This window comes from Rhineura floridana, chromosome 6 (genome assembly GCF_030035675.1).
Source record: "Rhineura floridana isolate rRhiFlo1 chromosome 6, rRhiFlo1.hap2, whole genome shotgun sequence".
Taxonomy (NCBI): Eukaryota; Metazoa; Chordata; class Lepidosauria; order Squamata; family Rhineuridae; genus Rhineura; species Rhineura floridana.
The window spans coordinates 66,803,027-66,824,000 of NC_084485.1; the positions used below are offsets into that span (position 1 = coordinate 66,803,027).

At 45.7% G+C, this 20,974-nt stretch overlaps 1 protein-coding gene across 1 annotated transcript in view; it reads left to right on the forward strand.

Annotated features, from left to right (window-relative positions):
- The window catches only part of DSTYK (dual serine/threonine and tyrosine protein kinase), a 77,139-nt gene that overhangs the window by 26,426 nt on the left and 29,739 nt on the right, over positions 1 to 20,974 (forward strand). The window contains exon 2 of the mRNA XM_061632172.1: positions 16,632 to 17,020. Coding sequence (XP_061488156.1) covers positions 16,632 to 17,020 — 389 coding nt within the window. The remainder of the gene's footprint in view (positions 1 to 16,631; positions 17,021 to 20,974) is intronic.

The following is a 20,974-nucleotide window of genomic DNA, read 5'->3' on the forward strand; positions in this document are numbered from 1 at the left end:
GGTGGAAAGCAGCTATGTGACAGGGTACTGAAAGCCTTTTGGGGTCCTTCTTACTCTTCTCCTGTGCACTTCTGACATTGGGGGTGCAAAGGAGAAGCGCGAGGAGGATTGCAATGGGCTTTGTGACCCTCCCTGCAAAAAAAATCTGACCCCTGGAGCCAAAAACGTTCCCCATCGCTGGTTTATATAGAGAACACAAAATGCAATCCTTACCCACTATGCAATATTATTGCATATTTCACTTAACAAACAATATATGAAAGAAAAATATATTGAATTTTAAAGGAAGAACGGTGTGGATATAATGTTGAACATCACATTTTCAATAATTATAAAAGAAATCTAATTGTCCATAAAATGATTTGTTCCTCCTTTTGTATTTCTGTGGTAAGTTTATACATATACGGGCCATTGATCATATCTCACTAAATGAATTTAACACAGAAAGGAAGATTGCTGTAGTTTAGATTCTAAAGTTGCATCCCTTTCAGAATTAAACATCTAAATAACTATTTCTCCTCTTGCAATGGCATGTTTTCTTCTTCTTCTAATTGTCTAAAAAAATTAAACTCTTAATTCTTGCTTTGACACGAATAGTTTTTTATATTGTTGCACGCCTCCCCAATCTCCGAGCGGTGAGATTTCAGCGGTCCCTGTGCTCATCCAGGGTTTGGTTTCCTTTGGGAAGAAGGCCACCGGAGACTGTGGTGTCTTCATGAAATATGGTTTATTTATTTACACACATTCCAACCTGAGCTTAGGATGGAGGGGTTCAATGCATCAGCAGTCCAATATCCAGCTTCTCCATCTGGGTTGCGGGAGGCATCCTAAAGCCATGGTGCAGAGGGATAGCCTCTCTGCCTGCCTCTAGTTCCCAGCCTTTCTTCAGACACACTCTACACACACGCAAAGCACAAACTTCTGCTAGCCGCCAGAAGGGGGGGGGCTCTCCTGAAGAGTTTCAATGACAAAAGGATCTTCCTGGCTCATTCACCAGTTGCTGGGCACCTGATAGACCCATTAACTACCTGGCCACGCTATTAGCTTAACAAAAGAAACTCCAGCAGAGCCAGCCCCACCCCCAAGGCATAGGATTCCAAATCGGAGGCTGGAAGGGGACTCACAGGGATCATCCATTCCAACCCCTAACAATATTAATGCTTAAACGAGAAGTTGTCCACAAATAATGGTTGGCTACCACTTCCAAGCAGATTTCTGTTGGCCACTACTGAGAGCCAGAATTCAGGTCAGTCGTTTTTCACACTGAAGACTTCTCTTGCTGCTTCTGAGCACCTCCAAACCTTGGTGGGGTAGTGTTAGTGACCCTCAGAGTCACTGAGAGGAGGGTATAAGGCCCTGGACTCATAGCTTTCATTTTTTTTAAAAAAGCGAGTTAATCAGACTCCTTTAAAAAAATTATGAAGCAAAATGTGTAGGCAAGCCTTAACCTTCTAAGCTATTTCTGTTAGATAAGCCAGCCTGACTCCTTTCACCTTCTAGGTTTTTAGCCAATGAGTGAAGTAAGAGCTGTGATTGTTAAGTGTTGTGTTGACCCCAAGGCATGCCATAACTTCTGTTGTCTTGTAATCTTTGAGATCAGAAACTCCCTATAAGTTATTTTATGCAAATTCTACTACACAGTAAATGGGGCTAGATGTTAAAGAAGCCTTCCCTCACCAAAAAATGGCAAATGCAAACTGAAAATTTACAGAAAGGCTCAAGCATGCTTTGTGTACAGGACCTAAACTCCAGGAACTTGTTAAGAATTTACTGTACAATTAGTTTATAATGCACTGGTATACCTGTCTACTTGGAAGTATGCCTCTTTGTGTTTAATGGTGTTTATTCCAGGTAAGCAAGACAGAATTGCAGCCGAGGCTTCCTTGTGAGGAAGGGACAGAGAAGGGTTCATGGTGACAGGGTCCCTCAAGCACACTAATGTGGAAGTAAGCTCACTTGAATACAGTTGGGACTTGTGTATCTAAACCCACAATCAGGCCAGATTAAAATTGGTTCAAGTCTTGGAGTTGTACTAATAAGGTGGGGGAGAGAGAAAAAACATGCCCTTTTTTTAGTACAGAGTTGCATCACTTTAGTTAAAGGAAGCAAACTTTGATGCCTATAATACCAGCACTTCGTCCCCTTTTGCAGCCAGTTTATACCTCTATCTTTATCTTCACAACAGCCATGTGGAGTAGGTTTAGCTGAATGTTAGTGACTGGTCCAAGGCAGAAAATGAGCAAAAACAATGATGAATTAAGCAAATTTAAAATGTGACACTAGACATGCTCAAAATATTTTTGTATGTGTAAAAGTTGGCAAGCTGGTTTTTGTTTGCTGTAAAAAAAAATCAGGAGTGCAATGTAGCAATCAAATAATGAAGGGTGGGAGGAGGCCTGCTTTCCTGGTTTTGTGTATATTTTTATTTCTAGTGTCTCATCACCTTTTTTCATTTTGCTTGTGTGAATGCTGTGTTGCAAATTATAGTTACACGTGTTAATTTTAATATAAATCAAGTTACCCAAAGTTTTGTTGCTGTTTTTATAGCATGTAGCAGTAGAATGTTGGAGTGGAGAGAAATGTTCACTGGGTGTTTCAATTGGAATGGAATTACTATTGGGGGGGTGTAGGTTGATTGTAACAGCAATATATGGGGCGGGGTGATAAGTTGCTTTCTCCGCCATGGGGGGATATGGGGGGTGGATTGATATAAACTCTTAAATGGGTTGTATGTGTTCTTCAAATAATTGACAGTGGTGTACATGGTTCTCCCCCTTCCTGTTTTATGCTCACAACCCTGTGAAGTAGGTTAAACTAAGAGAGAGTGGGTAACCAAAGGGCACCAAGTGAGCTTCATGGCTGAGTAGGGATTTCAAATTCTTTCTGCCCAAGTGCTGTAGTTATTATGGGGTATTAATAAATAACCACAACAAATGAATGAACTGCTCGCTTTAACTATTTAAGTATTGCATTTATCCAAGCATGAGCATCTGGACAGAATTGTTATAAGTCTTTGGCTAAGTCTTCAATCAGCGTTTCCCCCTGTTTGAAATACCATGCCTGCTCTTCCACTGAATGTAGTGCCAGCCTACGATCAGCAGATGAATGATCTACAATAATTTAACTCATTTACAACTCATGAAACATGAGTTATTTGTGTGGCTTAGGGTTGGCAGTGGAGGAGAGCAGGGTTCTCATGCCTTTAAAAACTATGTGGCAGGTAGATATTAACAGAGTAAGCCTTTCCCATTATGGAAATACAGTTATGGGGAAAGCATCATCGCTTGGTATTCTGTCAGATTTATTTATTTTTGCGTTCTGAACTCCACCTGCAAAAGGGTATAAATTTGCATATGGCATAATGTAGGCAAATTTTATGCAAATGAGCATTGTGACCTTTCTGTTGTACAACTGGTTTCTCTAGCACTAAATGGTTTTACAGAAGAAAATACATTTTACAACTTTAATAGTACACATATTAGAAGCTGCATGAATAACCTTGGCTTGTCACCGGAAGGACTTGAAGCAGGGGTGGGGAGCCTCTGGGCCAGTTATGCTCCCCCCAAGGGGTCCTGCTTGGCCCCTAAGGCCATTTTCCCCAACCACACCCATCAGCTGATGTCACTAGTAATGTCAGTAGAAGAGCAGCAGGACAGGGTTTAATCCTGGTTTGGCTGCATGATGCTGATGCCAGCAGGGATCAAGTTCGCACAGCCAAAGCAGTAGGATTTAATCCCCAGTCAACAGCTGAGCAAGAGCTACTTCAAAGAGGCTTTTGCAAAGGTTTTAAGAACATAAGAAGAGCCTCCTGGATCAGGCCAGTGGTCCATCTAGTCCAGCATCCTGTTCTCAGAGTGGCCAACCAGATGTCCACAGGAAGCCTGCAAGCAGGACCTGAGCAGAACAGCGCTGTCCCCACTTTCACTTCCCAGTAGCTGGTATTCGGAAGTATACCACCTCTGACTACAGAGGCAGAGCATAGCCATCATGGCTAGTAGCCATTGATAGCTTTAGTCTCCATGAATCTGTCCATGAATCTAATCCTCTTTAAAACCATCCAAGTTGGTGCCCATCACTACCTCTTGTGGGAGCAAATTCCATAGTTTAACTATGTGCTGTGTGAAGAAGTACTTTCTTTTGTCTGTCCTGAATATTCCAACATTCAGCTTCATAGGATGCCCATGAGTTCAAGTGTAATGAAAGAAGGAGAAAAGCTTTTCTCTATCCACTTTCTCCGTGCCATGCATAATTTTATACACTTCTATCACGTCATCTCTTACTCGCCTTTTCTCTAAACTAAAAAGCTCCAAATGCTGCAACCTTTCCTCGCAGGGGAGTTGTTCCATCTCCTTGATCATTTTGATTACCCTTTTCTGGACCTTTTCCGATTCTACAATACTCTTCTTGAGGTGAGGCAACCAGAACTGTACACAGTATTCCAAATGCGGCTGCACCATAGATTTTTGTAATGGTATTTTGATATCGGCAGTTTTATTTTCATTACCTTTCCTAATGATCCCTAGCCTGGAATTTGCCTCCTTCACAGCTGCCACCCACTGGCTAGACATCTTCATCAAGCTATTCACTATGACCCCAAGGACTCATTCCTGGTTAGTCACCACCAGTTCAGACCCCATGAGCGTATATGTGAACTTCAGATTTTTTGTTCTAGTATGCATAACTTTACAGTTGTTTACATTGAATTTCATTTGCCGTTCATTCAGTTTGGAGAGGTTCTTTTGGAGCTCTCTGCAATCCATTTTTGTTTTAATAACCCTGAACAATTTAGTATCACCTCACTGCTTACCCCTAACTCTAGATTTTTACAAACAAGTTAAAAGCACAGGTCCCAATACTGATCCTTGGGGGAATCCACTTTCTACATCTCTCCATTGAGAGAACTCTCCATTTATTCCTACTCTGCTTTTTGTTTCCTAGCCAGTTCCTAATCCACAAGAGGATCTCTCCTCTTATTCCATGACTGCTAAGATTACGTAGGAATCCTTGGTGAGGTAGGATGTTGAAAGCTTTTTGAAAGTCCAAGTGCACTATGTTAACTGGATCACCACTATGTGCTTGTTGACACTCTCAAAGAACTTTTAATTGGTTAGTAATGAGACCAAACTTATCCTTGCAGAAGTCATTCGGTTCTGCATCAGCAAAGCTTGTTCTTCTATATGCTTGGTTATTTTATCTTTAACAATATTTTCTACCTGTTTTTCTGGGACAAATGTTAACCAGCCTATAATTTCTGGGACCTCACCCCCAATATCCCTTTTTGAAAATTAGTGTTACATTGGCTGCTTTTTAGTCCTTTGGTATGGGGGTGGATGTGAGGGACAAATTGCATATATTTGTTAGCTCAGTGATTTCAGTTTTGAGTTCTTTGGAGAACTCTCAGGTAGATGCCATTCGAACCCGGCAATTTGTCAGTTTTTATTTTGTTTTTTTAAACCTAAAACATCTCTCATCCCCACTGTTTGCCCCAGTTCCTCAGACTCCCTTCCTGCAAAGGTTAGTTCAGGCACAGGGATCTCCCCTATATCCTCCACTGTGGAGATAAACGAAGCTCCGCTCGCCGCGTAGCTGACGAGCGGGGCATGATTGCAGGTGGGGGTGAAGACGCTGTCCCCATCTGTTAATGGGGCAACGTCGCACGTCGCGCCCGTTACGTCAGCGCGACGTGCAGTGTAAGGGGCGGGATCTATAGGACTATTTGAGTCCAGCCGCCCCTTCCACCTTCCTCTTCTGCTGCTCGACAGCTTCGGCGCGGCGCGGCGCGGCTCCTTTGCCGGCGCACGTGTGCCTCCGGAGGCTTTCTGAGGCCAGGCTGACTGTGCGGCGGCGGCGAGCCCCCCCCCCCAGCCTCATCGGGAGACAGAGAGGCAGCGGCGGCGAGGTGGCGCATAGCGAGGCTTGGTGGCTGGCACCAAGGCCTACGGGGCGAGGCTTCTGGCCTTGGGAGGCCCTGCGGCGGCAGCGGCTGTGCAGTCACTACGAGGCAGCAGCGCAGGATCGGAGCCAGCAGCGGCGAGGACCACAGGCGAGACGGCCTTTGGCCGGCAATTTTTAAATTTTAATTTTAATTAACGCGGGGGTAGGTGGTGCATGACCCCAACCATCAACCCTTGCCGCGTGCAGGTCAATTAGCCCCCCCCCGGATAATTGGGTGCCGGGAGGGGGTATAGAATAAGCAGGCGGGCCCCTTCACAACATTTTGAAATCACGTCGTTTGTAAGCGGGGCCCCAATCTCCCTCTCTAGACAGGGTTGGGCCAGGGAGACCCAAATCAACTAGATATGCCACCCACGAAAGGACAAAGGGGGGCCAAAAGGGAAAGGAAAGGCCCCCAAAGCGAGGGGGGAGATGCCCACCCCCAGCGGCGGTGGGGGCAAGGAGCGGGGAGGGGCCACCATGGGCAGCCATAAGTAGAGAGTGGCAGAGGCGCCATCCAGGGCGACAGAGTGGGTATAACAGGAGCCCTGCTGGATCAGGCCAGAGGCCTACCTAGTCCAGGGCTCTGTTCTCAAAATGGCCAACCAAATGCCCTGTATGGGAAGCTCGCAAGCAGGTCGTGAGCCATGGGCGTCCCCAACGGAATAATGCTTCCAGCTTTCATTTAAAAATAAAAAAATAAATAAAAATAGTACGTTTCTAGCATTTGTAGAACCTGAGACAAAACGTACAAGGGAAAACAAGTGAACAGGCAGAGGCTGATCTCTGGCAGCAGCATAGGGCCTAGTCCTCAGCATGTGCTGTCTGGGGTTATATTCTTTTCCCCTGCCTCCTTTCTTTCTAGATGCCCCTTTGTTCCAAGTTCTCTTTGCCATGCCAATTAGAGGGGGGGCAGAGGCAAGATCAGTTGCCACCTCCTCCTCCTCATTTGCATTGTCTTCCGTGGCAGTTCAGTGCTCCTCATCCTTGCTGTTACACAGCCAGGCCTAGAGCAAGAGGGCAGGCGTGGCACTGGAGGCAGTGGCTACTGCTCCTTGCAACACTACTCACTTTCTGAGGCGCGAGAGCAACAATTGCCCTGTGCCACCGGACTTCTGAGAAGGAGGTGTTGCTGTGCATGGCACAAAGTGGGGGGGAGGCATAGCAGACAACCACCCACCCACGCAATAGGGCTTGTAACTCCAAGGAGCTGCTGCTCCCAAGTAGTGTCTGTGAGTTTACCTGAGGCAGTGAGATCTTAGCAGCTGCCTTACAGTGCCAATCCCTGGGAAAAAGGGTTGATGCTAGCACCATAGAATCATAGAGTGGGAAGGGGCCTTATAGGCCATCGAGTCCAACCCCCTGCTCACAGCAGGAAATCCACAGCTAGAGCATCTCCCGCAGATAGCTGTCCAGCCTCTGCTTGAAGACATCCAGCGAAGGGGATCCCGCCACCTCCCTAGGCAGTCGGTTCCATTGCCGAACTGCCCTTACTGTCATGAAGTTCCTTCTACTGTCCAATCTGAAGCTATGCTCCTGCAACTTAAAACCATTAGACCTAGCCCTACCCTCTGGGGCAGCAGAGAACAAATCTGTACCCTCCTTTATGTGACAACCCTTCAGGTACTTAAAGAGTGCAATCATGTCATCCCTCAGCCTTCTCTTCATCCTCGTTGCCCTCTTCTGAACCCGCTCTAACTTGTCTATATCTTTCTTAAAATGAGGCGCCCAGAACTGAACGCAGTGTCCCAGATGAGGCCTGACTAATGCAGAATATAGTGGGACTATTGCTTCCCTCGACCTGGAAGCTATAGCTCTGTTTGTGCAGCCCAAAACCGCGTTTGCCCTTTTTGCTGCAGCATCACACTGCTGGGTCATGTTCAACGGATATGTGCAACAGGGAGATAGGAGGCAAGAGGCCTTCAAAAGGGTAAGAAGGAGCCACCGGCTGCTTAGGGACAGGTGTCCCTTCCCCAGTTAGACTCCGAGTACTATGAACTAGGTTAGCAGGCTACCCGGTTTAAGGGGAGGTTTGTTATGTTATGGTTTGCCTTTTGTTTCCCAGTCTCATACCCCAACTCCTGGCTGGCCTTCATGGCCTCCAACTCACGGCTGGCCCTCATGGCCTACAATCTTCACCCCGTTTAGTCATGGCAATAACAGCTGTGGTCAGAATGTACAGAAGTACACTTGGTCATGCCAGTCTTATTCAAAGAGGCAGGCAGTTAGGGGTCCACACTAGTTAGTCTAGGATCAGTGAGCTGCACGCATGGAGTGCTTCAGAGCCTTCCGTGAGGGGGCAGTCAGGAGACAAGTGGGCTCCTAAGCAGTGGGGCACTATCTGTCTGAGTGGATGTTCATAGGTATGGCAGCTTGTGGGAGGCATGTTAGCACCTGAGGTTTCAGCTTATAGTATGAAGGATCCTGCCCCGGTGTTCACATTTCTGTAACAAGATTGACTCTTGCCCAGGGCTGAAAGCTGCACAGGGGCAAGCTTGAACCATCCCAGATGAGATCCTGGATTGGGACCATGAAGTGTTTCCTTTCGGCCCTCTTGATGTTAGGGGTCTTTTAATGGGGTTATTATGCTATGATGGGGCTTGAACACCCATACTACGAATTCAGGGTTATGGCTGCTTTATGCACCGACCTGGCCGTGTGGTTCCCTTTCCTGCGGTTGCAAGCCTGGATTCAGGAAGGGGTTTTAACTATGAATGTTACCTTTCATTAACTCTTTTCCGGGGTTGGAAGGCGACTTTTGGACAGAAGAGCTCATGGCCTGGGGTCGGGTCTCATAACTCTCTTATAATTAGGAACACTAGAATTCATGGCCCTTGCCTGTCCCGTTGTTCTGGGAGAAGTTTATGCAGGGAGTCAGAGAAGGCCATAAGCCTATCTATTGCCCTAGCATGATCACCAGCTATCAGAATGCAGAATAGGGCAGCAGGGGCAGTGTGAAGGGGGGCTAATCCTGTGAGCTGCGCGCTGGAATTCCCTTGGATTCAATGGGTTACATTGCCCCCAGCATGCTCGCCAGCTTCCAGAAACAGGTATTCAGGAATTCTGGGCCGGCAAGGGCTATATGCCAGAGTGGCCTTTCCGGTGACTCACCTGCTGATATTCCTGATAGACGGCACGGCATGAGAAGGGGCATGGCAGTGGGAACACTTAGAGGTAAGCTTTCTTAGCCAGGCTGGCGGTTTTTTCCCTATCCCCATCGACCCTTCTCGCTGAACATTTTATGGGTGTAGTGGACCAGTGGGAAACGGTCTGTTCCTTCAGTGAAGACCCAAGCTATTCCAGGCAGTGGCTCATACACTGTTTTGAGGCTTCCAGGAGAAAAGAGGTGGCGGCTGGCTCTACGTGAGACCTCTCTCGACATGCCCTCCAGTTTTGATGTTTCCAGGGAGGGGGGGTTATGCTTGCTCAACGTGGAAGGTCTAGAACAGACCAGAGGTGTACCTCTGCCGAAGGATATTTATTCACCCAGGCTAATCTGGACCCCCTAGCTATAGGCCATATATGCCTGTCTGGGTCAACAATACCAGTTTTGGCGTTAACAAAACAAGCATTGCAGGGGCTGGGGTATGACCCCTTCCAGTCTGGAACCTATGCAATTAAAATGGGAGCCGCTTCTATGGCAGCATGTTTTTGGTTTCCTCCCGGCACTGGTACAGGATGTGGGACTTTGGGCCTCTGATGCATATAATGGCTATATTCCCCCCCTTTTAGAGGGCAGGGGGATGCGGCAGCCTCACGAACGAGCATTGTAAGGGCTGGGGTACGACACCTTACAGTTGGAACCTATTCATCTCGAATTGGGGCTGCTTTTACGGCAGCAGGTTTTAGTTTCCCACAGGCACTGGTACAGGGCATGGGACTTTGGTCCTCTGATGCGTACAAGGGCTATATTCCCCACTTTTAGAGGGCAAGGGAATGTAGCGGCCTCACAATCTTCATTGTTTTGACAGGTTGCTGGACAGGGATGGAGCAGATGCACATCATAATATGCGGCCACAGCATGGTCTTCCGGGCACCCTGGAGGGCAGCGAATTCGAGCATGGGCTCGCAGTTGGGCCTCAGTAGAGGGGCTGTTGTGCAGTGGCTGGACCGGCAAGGAATGCATGGGGAGTGGCTCCTACCCGCTCTGTTCCAGCAAGGTGTGGTGCAGATATTTCTGCAGGCAATGGTCATCCACCTCGGTGGTAATGACCGCGGCGTGAAGCAGGGCAAGGCCCTCAGCATACAGGCATGTAAGGACATGCAAGTGATAAGGCAGCGTTGGCCTTTGGTGCGTCTGATGTGGTCAGACATGGCGCGGCATATGGGATCCAGCTGGAATTGATCATGCATGGAAGAAGGTCCACCGGCAAATTCGGTGGGCTCTTCTTGGGCAGGGGGGGTTGGCCATTCCACATCCCTGCATTCAGCACTGGAAGGGTGAACTGTACAGGGCCGATGGCGTTCACCTGTCTCATGCAGGTAACGACTTATTTTGGGCGACCTGCAGGGGTGTCTGCGAGAGATGTTTCTCGGCAGTGGGGTAAAGGGGGACTAAATAGAGATTTGTCCCCCTTTTGTGGCGGGAAGGTGCGGGAAGGGAAATAGGTAAGGACAGCTAGGTGGCCCCCTTAGGCACCTTTGGAGGTGATTGGCGGTTCCAGAGGCCTGTCTCTCAGGGCTTTACGGCTCTAGGGCAGGATATGGGCTGCTTCTGGGGCCAACTTATCCTCATCTACCCAGGGGTTATACGGCCCTGGGTGGGGATGATGTGGGAAGGCCCCCCTACTCACCTGCAGGGTGTGGCTGGGGTAAAGGGTAAGCAGATGGGCTTGCCCTTGCCCCAGCAGGGGCTGGTCGCCTGAGAGCTGTATGGCAAGCTACTTGCTTATAGACAGTTCCTGCACCTAGGTTTCCCTCTGCAGGTCACTTTAAATTGGGTTTTGTTTACTATAATGTAAATAAAGTGGCCCTTGTTCAACCCAAGCTGACGTCTCTGTGTTTTATTTCACCCCTCAACTGCAAACGAAGCTCCGCTTGCCGCGCAGCTGACGAGCGGGGCATGATTGCAGGTGGGGGTGAAGACGCTGTCCCCATCTGTTAATGGGGCAACGTTGCACGTCGCGCCCGTGACGTCAGCGCGACGTGCAGTGTAAGGGGCGGGGTCTATAGGACTATTTGAGTCCAGCCGCCCCTTCCACCTTCCTCTTCTTCTGCTCGACGCCCACCCCGCCCTCCCTCTTTTATGGTGTGCCTATGGGGTCGCTTCAGGGCCGAGTAGGAATTTTTATCCTGCCCACCCTCGTTGGCGGGCAGGTTTTTTGCCTGCTCCACACTATAGGACTGGGAGGGAATCGGGTTAGGGGGTGTTGTTTTCAATAGGCAGATTTGGCTCATTTGGCTGATTGAAGTATTCGCAGGTCATGCCTCACAGGACAATGGATTCAGCACTGGTGCGGGAAGGTGCGGGAAGGGAAATAGGTAAGGACAGCTAGGTGGCCCCCTTAGGCACCTTTGGAGGTGATTGGCGGTTCCAGAGGCCTGTCTCTCAGGGCTTTACGGCTCTAGGGCAGGATATGGGCTGCTTCTGGGGCCAACTTATCCTCATCTACCCAGGGGTTATACGGCCCTGGGTGGGGATGATGTGGGAAGGCCCCCCTACTCACCTGCAGGGTGTGGCTGGGGTAAAGGGTAAGCAGATGGGCTTGCCCTTGCCCCAGCAGGGGCTGGTCGCCCGAGAGCTGTATGGCAAGCTACTTGCTTATAGACAGTTCCCGCACCTAGGTTTCCCTCTGCAGGTCACTTTAAATTGGGTTTTGTTCTATAATGTAAATAAAGTGGCCCTTGTTCAACCCAAGCTGACGTCTCTGTGTTTTATTTCACCCCTCAACTGCAAATGCAAGGAATTCATTTAGCTTCTCTGCAATCTTCTTATCCTACTTTAGCACACCTTGGACTCGCTTGTCATCCAAGGGTCCAACTGCCACCCTAGATGGTTTCCTGCTTTTAATGTATTTAACAAAACTTTTGTTGTTGGTCTTTATGATTTTAGCAATGTCTCCTCAAATTCTTTTTTAGCATCTCTTATTGTGTGCTTGCATTTCTTTTGCCAAAGTTTATGTTCCTTTTTATTCTCATTTGGACAAGACTTCCATTTTTTGAAGGAAACCTTTTTGCCTCTAATAGCATCTTTGACTCTGCTTGTTAACCACACTGGCTTCCTCTTGGACTTGGTGGTACCTTTCCTGATCTGCAGTATATACTCCAGTTGAGCTTCCAGTATTGTGTGTTTAAACACCTACCAAGCATTTGATTTGACCCATCTTTGCCTTTCAACTTCCTTTTTACCAATTCCCTCATTTTTGGAAAGTTTTCTCTTTTGAAGTCAAATGTGACCATGTTGGATTTTCTTGGCAATTAGCCATTTACATATATGTTTAATTTAATAGCACTATGGTCACTGCCCCCAATTGGTTTGACAACACTTACATCTCACCAGTTCCTAGGGACCATTTAAAGTTAATCCAGGGTTGCTGCACCTCTAGTTGGCTCCATGACCAACTGTTCTAAGGCACAGTCATTTAGAGTATCTAGCCATTTTACCTCTTTGTTGTGACCAGAACACATATGTAGTCAGTCTGTCAGGGTAGTTGAAATCACCCATTACTACAACATTTCCTAGTTTGGATACATCTTCGGTTTCAGTTTTCAACTCAAGATTTCCCTGAGCATTTTGATCAGGGGGACAATAGACAGTACTAAATCACTCTTGGGGCCTGGTACCACCACCCACAATGATTCTGTGGAGGAATCTGCCTCTCTTGGGGTTTCTAGATTGCTGGATTCAATGCTCTCTTCCATGTGTAGAGCGACACTACCTCCAGTAGTCCTCCCCTATCCTTCTGATACACTTTATATCCAGCGATAACTGTGTCCCAATGGTTTTCTCCGTTTCAGCAGGTTTCTGTTATGCTCGCTATATGAATGCTGTCCTCTTAAGACCAAGCACTCCAGATCTCCCATCTTGGTTCGGAGGCTTCTAGTATTAGCGTGTTAACAGTTGTACATAGTCTTTCTCTTCAGGTGTCTTTGGCACTTTTGTTTTGGCCTGTAGTACTTTGACCTGTCTGAAGTGCTGTCCTATGCCCCTTCACTCACAATGCCTAGCTTTAGGTCTATCCCCTTTAAATTATCATCAGCTTGTTTTGTCTTCATTCGATGGAGATTTGTTCCAAATGGGACCCTCCTCAGCTACCACTGGCTTTCCCCCCTCAATCAGTTTAAAAGCTGTTCTACTTCCGTTTTGGTTGCAAGTGCCAGCAATCTGGTTCCATCCCGGTTCAAGTGGAGTCCATCCCTTTTTTACAGGCCCAGCTTGTTCCAAAATGTTCTCCAGTGCCTAACAAATCCAACCCCCTTCCAACAACACTATTATCTTATCCTTCATTGAGACTACAAAGCTGCACCTCTCTAGCTGGCCCTGTGTGTAGAACCGATAGCATTTCAGAGAAAGCTACCATGGAGGTCCTGGCTTTCAGCATCTTACACAGCAACCTAAATTTTGCTTTCAGGACCTCACGACTGTTTCCCCATGTAATTGGTGCCAACGTGCGCCACGACCACTGACTTCTCCCCAGCACTATCTTTCAGGCTATCTAGACGATGGGCGACATCCTCAACCTTTGTGCCAGACAGGCAAATCACCCTGAGGTCTGCATGCCCATCACCACCCCACTATTTATGTTCCTAATGATCAAATCACCCACTATCAGGATCCCTCCACCCCTTGGAGAAGTATCCTTGTCACGAGAGGATATCTGCTCATATCCCACCAAGGAATGGGTCCCTTCTAAGGGATTGCTTCCCTCTTTCTCAGAAGAACTCTTTTTCCCATGGCCTCATTGTCCATGATAGCAGGGGAGCTATCATCCTGGGAGAGGGATGCAGCTATGACGTCCCCAGACCTCTCTGCCTCGCTCAGCTTTTACTTCAGCCACCTTGGCCTCAAGGAAACAAACTTTTTCCCAGAGAGCCAGGTGCTCATTGCACTGAGGGCACACCCATGACTTCTGTCAAACAGGTAGATAGTTGTACATGTGACATACAGCACAAAATACTGGAAAGCCCCCACACCTCTGCTGGCTTCCTACCTGCATAATTGTTTTTTTAGTTTACTGAATCACTTTATTGAAAACGTAGGTTTCGTTCAGATCAAGGAACAGACGGGCAGTGTGGTGTGCACTGTCCCCCTCTCCCTGCTGCTGAATTCACTCTTCTGCTAAGCTAGCTTTGATGCTTTGTTGCTGGGGCGGGAATGCTTCATTGGCTGGGGTTCCTTCTAGTTCATGGGGTGGGCTCCCCCACTAGGTTGGCCTAAATTTATATGCCTGGCTAGCAGAGCTTGGAAAAGTTACTTTTTGGACTACAACTCCCATCAGCCCAATCCAGTGGCCATGCTGGCTGGGGCTGATGGGAGTTGTAGTTCAAAAAAGTAACTTTTCCAAGCTCTACTGGCTAGTTCCTCTTAGCTGCTACTGCAGCCAATGAGATGAGGGTATGTGGCTCAAATTCCTGAGTGGAGGAATTTGAAAAGGGCTGGAGTTGGGGCAGTTGGGCCCTGGCAATGGGGAGCAAAAAAAAGAGAGTGTTGATTAAGTGGACAATGGGTGGTGAGTTGACCGGGGATTAAACTCCTGTGTAATTTTTCCTTCTTTCCTTAACTCAGAGACAGTTCCTGAGCTCCTGTTTCCTCAAATGGGAGAGTGGGGGCTATCTTTTTCCAAGTCTCTCCATGTTCCCCTTTTCATTCTCCATGATCAAGGACTAAAAGGGGGAGGGGAGAAACTTGGAAGAGGCTTTTCCAAATAATCCTCTCCCCCTTTAAAACCCCAATTGTAAAGACTTAAGAGAAGCGCAAGGGGTTTTGGCAGATGGGCACCCCAGCCCACCAATCATATGATGTATCATGTGATTGATAGATGGGTGGCCCTGCCCACCTGTCAAATTATGCCTGCAAGGCAAACCCTCATAAGGATCTGGCCCATGGAGCCAAAAATGTTGCCTGCCCCTGACTGAAAGGGTGCAAATTTGACCAGTAGTATGCCAAACTGTGGCAAATTGCACTAATAGAAAAACTCACCCCAAAACTTTGTATACTGAAAAGAAAAAAGAATGCAGATGCTTTTCTTGTGCACGGGTACAGCGTTATTGTCTATACTGGCACATCAAGCAACAACAGAAAATTTATGGAAGAATACAAGGGTCTGGACCCCATGACTCTATACAAGGTTTATTTTATCTGAGCCTCTTCAATGTAGTATACCAGGTGTGGAGAACCGTTGGCCTTCCAGATGTTGTTGAACTACAGCCCCTATCATCCCTGGCCATTGGCTGTGCTTGCTGGGCTAATGGAAGTTGGAGTCCCAACAACATCTGGAGGGCCAAAGATTCCTCACATGTGCTGTATACCTCATCTCTGGAAAAACTAACCTGAAAAGATAAACAGTATTATGTTATAAAGGTCAAATTATTATGTGGAATTTGATTTGTAATGTCATAAACACTTCTGTTTTGTATATATGTTTTGAAATTTTTAAAAAAGAATATGCAAATAACTTCTGGCTGCTCTATGTGCACTGCTCTGAACAAGAAGCTTCAGATAAGATTATTATGACAGAGGCTGCTACTATATGTAAGTGCCCAGCAGTTGTTAAAAATGCCTTGCTTTGAATTATTAAATGCTAAGAGATTAATGGCAAAACACAAGTCAGTGTGACTTCAGCATAAAGTATGGGCTTTTAGGATCAAGCACCAACTATTGTAGAGGAAGTTCTTCTTTTGAGTTGGGGTAGCTAACCTGTGACTTCCAGATCTTGGGAGATGCAACCCTCATCACCCCCAGCTAGCATGGCTAATGGCCAACAATGATGATCGTTACAGTCTAGCAGCATATGGAGGACCACAGGTTAGCCATCACTATTGTAAACCCTGCAGTTCTTAGTGACCCAGTTCTAGCTTATCTAGCCTAAAGTGGTCAGCAATGCATATAAAAGGCTGTAGTGGAGGAAGCTGCCAAGCAAGAGACTTCCCAGGAAGTCGTTTTTTTTCTTAATAATGTTGTTTGTTATTTAGTTTGATTTTTGTGAATTGTATTGTCTTCATTGATGTATTTTTATACTTGTGTTTATTTTTCTTTGTAAGCCGCCTTGAGGGCCTTTGGTTGAAAGGCGGGGTATAAATAAATTACTACTACTACTACTACTACTACTACTAATTTTTAGGACCCACCTTATTTTGTGATTTTAGGTTGTTTTTAATAGTTTTTAGTGCCGTATTTTAAAATTGTTGTGACCCGGCCTGGGACCTCTGGGTGAAGGGCGGGTAATGCTGCTGCTGTTCACAATAATAATAAATAATAATATTTCTTTATTTATTATTTGTTTTGTATCCTGCCCTTCCTCCCGGCAGGAGCCCAGGGTGGCAACTAGTGGTCCCTGGGCCATATTCATTCTTCATTCTGATACTATCAGGTCTAGCTGCCAACCCCTAACAAGACCCTAAACAAGAATCTTTTTCAGGGTCAGGAACTAGGAAGAGTTCTGCACTGACGTAGAGCTATAGAATGCTTTAGAAATGCCATGGGTCAATCTATAATAAATGCAATTGCTAATAAATTCTTTGTGCTTTTTGTTTTGTAGGGCAGCTGAGCTCAATTGCCTTTCCCCGACATGAGGAGGAGTACCTCCAGCTGACAGTAAGCTGTCACCCATGCCTTTTAATTTTTGGTCAGAGCTGTAATGCCAAATGCCAGTTACTTAACATGCTCTTGGGAGAGAGACTGCTACCTACCACCAAAATTAGCAGTGAGGAGAACTGTAAGAGGCGTCGAATTCGCTTCACACATGGAAGACAAACGCGGATTAGTTTGGCTCTACCAGGACAGTATGAATTGGTTCATAACTTGGCAGCTCATCAAGGTAGATGGGAAACAATACCTGAGGAGGACTTGGAAATCCATGGCGATAATGAAGATCTGGCACACCAGATTGCAGAGCTGGAGGTTACACTGAATCACACATTATTACAGGTACTTGTGAGAACCAGTATGTATGTGTTTGCCCTGTCATGTTTAAATTTAATGAAAAAGTGAGCTTTGGCATGAAGCATTTTAATGGACATTGAACCTCTACATTTTTGTTGAGTAAATTCTACATAAAAATCAGAAGAGCCCTAGAACTATAACAGGATTTGACTGCATTCCTGAAGACTTCCAAGGGTGGAATGACATGTTTTGCCTCAACCTAGTGACCCTTGTTTGAAGTCTGGCCGCTGCTTCTGCTGTGGAAGATTGAGGTGTGGAGGGTGCAGTTTACAGTAGTGAAGCTTTAACTCCTCCTTTGATGGCTGGCTTTGCCCATACCATTTGCTTTCCTCCCAGCCCAGGTTCCCGAAGTGTGTTTGTATAGTCTTGCTCAGAATTATGCCATGAATAGATTTCTGCAAAGTATCTGAGGGTAAAGACTGACATGATGATAAAGCAGTACTTACAGTGGCACCCTAAGCTATGTATTGAACCCAGGTTCTTCCTGGCTTTGCAGCTGAAATGGCAGCCATGCATACCAGTAAACCAAATGCGGGTTTATCCATCAGTCTTGCCCCTTTGTCCTCTTATCTGGGAGTGGTTGGAAATTCTAACATGCAAAACTTGCTCCAGGGATGGGGGAGGGTTCATCGTAGTATCAAGGAGGACCAGCCAGTTACCTCCATGTGCAGTCAGATACCCTGAAGAAGGGAGAGGCATGTGGACAGAACCTGGTGAAAGGCCTTGCTGCTCCAAATAGTCACCCCATCTTCACATAAATCTTATTTTGTGAATTGCTGTAATTCACATCTAAAACCAAATAGAATGGAAACTGTTGCCTTTTCTCTCCATTCTTCACTTCAAAGTAAAAACATTTTAAACTACTGCATTCTGTAGCTGCGGGCCAGTCTCCTGTAAATAGTGTTAAATAAGGTTTCCTTTGACTTAGGATACTTGCCTCCTATGTGAGTCATGTTCATGGTTCCATTAGCCCTGGGGGGTTTGCCAGTCTGTCTGTTCTTGAGTATAATGTTCTGAATGTTTCTGATATGCTGTGGGGTAGAGTGTATGCTCCCAGTGTTGAGTTTGGTTTTGTGTACTTCAACCAAATATGTCTGTCTTGCTCTTTTTCCCCCCTCATAGGTCAGCTAATGCAGGGTAACTGAAATAGCTTTCATAAAGTTTTCAAAACAGTGACAAAAATGTATTTGTTAGGCTCTAGATGCATCTATGGCAACTTGGATGAAAACAGCCACTTAGATGAATTTGTAAGGAGGGAAAATTAAGGCTGTTTTCCCTGTTCTCTGTGGGAGAGCCAATGTGAACTCCTGCTTAGAAATGGATTTTTTAAAATAGTGGAAGCTAACTTTTCACATTTATGTATGAAAAGTTGCATATCTAATCATGGAGGGATTTCACTACTTCAAAACTTATAAGCTTCAGTGAGTGGGTACAATGAAAGAAGCATTCTTAGTATTTTTTTTCAAGCCACCTGCAACACAAGGAGAAGCACGATACAAATTTTAAAAACTGCACAATCCACAACATTAAAAAAAATCAATTTAAGAAGCGTTAGGGCTGTAACAAATTCGCAGTTGCTCTCAAAACATGGAAATTGTAAGCTGGAATTTGTGTGCCATTGTAAGCAGTGAAGAAGTTCTACATTCTCACATATTGTGCTGTTTTACTACTTAAGCCCAACAGCCCCACAAATTATTTCCAGTCTTTTAGCACCAGTCCTCTTCCTCTGTAGTTTGGGGGGGGGCAACACTGAGGCTGGTGTTGGTACTATACATATGTTGACGAGTTTGGATAAATGCTTTAATTAAAGACAAGGAATGGCTGTACAAGTAATGCTAGTTTTGAAATAAATTATATTGTCCTATATAAAATAATGGTGCTGCATCTTTGGGATGGGTGAGGGGCAAAAGCTGACAGAATAAGGAAGGTACTAGAGAATGAATAGAATGGGTGAAATGATAGATGTAGGAAATGAAGCAGCAGTTGAAACTGGATGAAATAATAGGATGAATGATATGACAATTGGCTAGAATGACTAATGTGTATGGGGAAGGGGGAGTATCTGGAAGGAGCAATAGAAATCCATACATTCCCCAGAGTTGCCTCCCTCCTTGCTCAACTTTTTTTTGTTGTCTCCATCTTTTAATTCCATAATTGAAGCTGGGAACTGCCTTCTTTCCTGGCCAAATCTCATTAGGTAGATTCCCACTTTCAGTGTCGGCAGAATTTCTTCTTCATTCATCAGTCACAATGGACAGTACTTGTCTGTGAAACCATGTCTCTGAATGCACACCTCCAATCTCTCTCCTTTCTTCCATGCCCCTGATGTCTTTGACCATTGTCCTCCTGTGTACTGTTCTGGTATGCTTCCCACCCCTTGCTCTATGTCAGTAGCCATCTTGCTTGCTCCTCACTAGTTCTTGAATGCCCCAGTGTCCCCAGCCCATACAGAAGGTATGCGTGTCTGGGTCATCCTGTCTGTCCTCTAAACATTGATTGGATCATCTGTATTGCACCCCCTCTTACCTGCTCTCTTGCATAGCACTGAATAGTTCTACAAACAGTGCTCCTTGCCTGAGCTGCTTTCCAAACTTTAGCTGAATTACATATCACACATCTTTTCTCTTTGTCCCCCAGTATACACTCTTTGCAGTACCTGTGGCCCTGTTGCCAGTACATAAGCTTCTCTCCATCCCTGCCTGTACCCCTATGTAGACCATAGATAAACGTCACCCATTTCTAAACTTGTTCTCCTAAGACAAGTCTCTCCCAAGCATCTGCCTGCCCCGTGGCAATACTGAAAATTACCTCAATGCCTAACTGCCCCAGTTTTGTTTCCCTCTTCACACCTGTCAGTCTTCTGGCATTTCCCCCAACCCAATTGAAAGCCTATATCTGCAGGCAGTTACACACCCACTGCCTTCAGACAGCCTTCAGTATTAGTGTAACCCCTAACTTGCTGAGGAAAAGGACAGGGGCAGAAATTACCGCCCTGGGCTCCTGCTGGGAGGAAGGGCGGGATATAAATCAAATAATAAATAAATAATAAAATAAATAATTATGAGGCAAAGTAGGTTTAAAGAGTCTTAAGGTGGAAGCAAGCATAACAAGTAGACTATACAAATGTTACTGCTTGTGTGGCACACAGGTTAAAGCATGAGCCAATTTGTGTGTTTTTGGTGTATGAGTTATATATGAATTAATATTAATTAAACTAAAAATACACAAGGACTCAACTCACCTACCCATATCTCAGAGTCTTATGCAAAAAATGAGTCTTCCATTTTCACTTGTGCTAGTAAAATCTATCACGTGGTGCAGCAAAACCACCCAGGAATCTGCTTCTTGAAATACCTGCTTCACGTTTAGTAATGGCAAGGCCTGTCCTGTGTTCGGCTTCTTCTATAGTATTTAGCAACTCCCAATAAGAAACACTTCTTGGTAATCTAAAAGTTGATTTTCTTTGTTTAGAGCTCTAAGAAGGAAATCCAGATAACTGTTCCCTCTGTGTTACAAAGGAAATTAAAATTCATGCCAATTAGGATTGACTACTGGTTTCCAAAATAAAATTGGTACAGTGTGCATTTGCAGTAATAATGTCAAGCAATTATGAAGTAAAAATTCTTATTAACCAGTTGTTAATCCAGGCACTATCATGGATTCCATTTTAGGGTACAAGTGGCAGCTTTATCAACCCCCCCCAAAAGGCAATCAGGCATGAATATTTGTAAGCAAGAGCCATAGTCATCAGATGAAGAAGATTCTAATGTCTTTTCAGGCGGGTTCTCTTCCATTAGACTGATCAGAAGAGGACTTATGTTGTTAAATGTTCTGTTAGTTGTACAGAGTACACAACTTGTCATTAACAGTGAATTCTTTTATTAAACAAATGTGATGTGATTTGATTGAAAGTATGGCAGAAGATATTTGACAAATGGA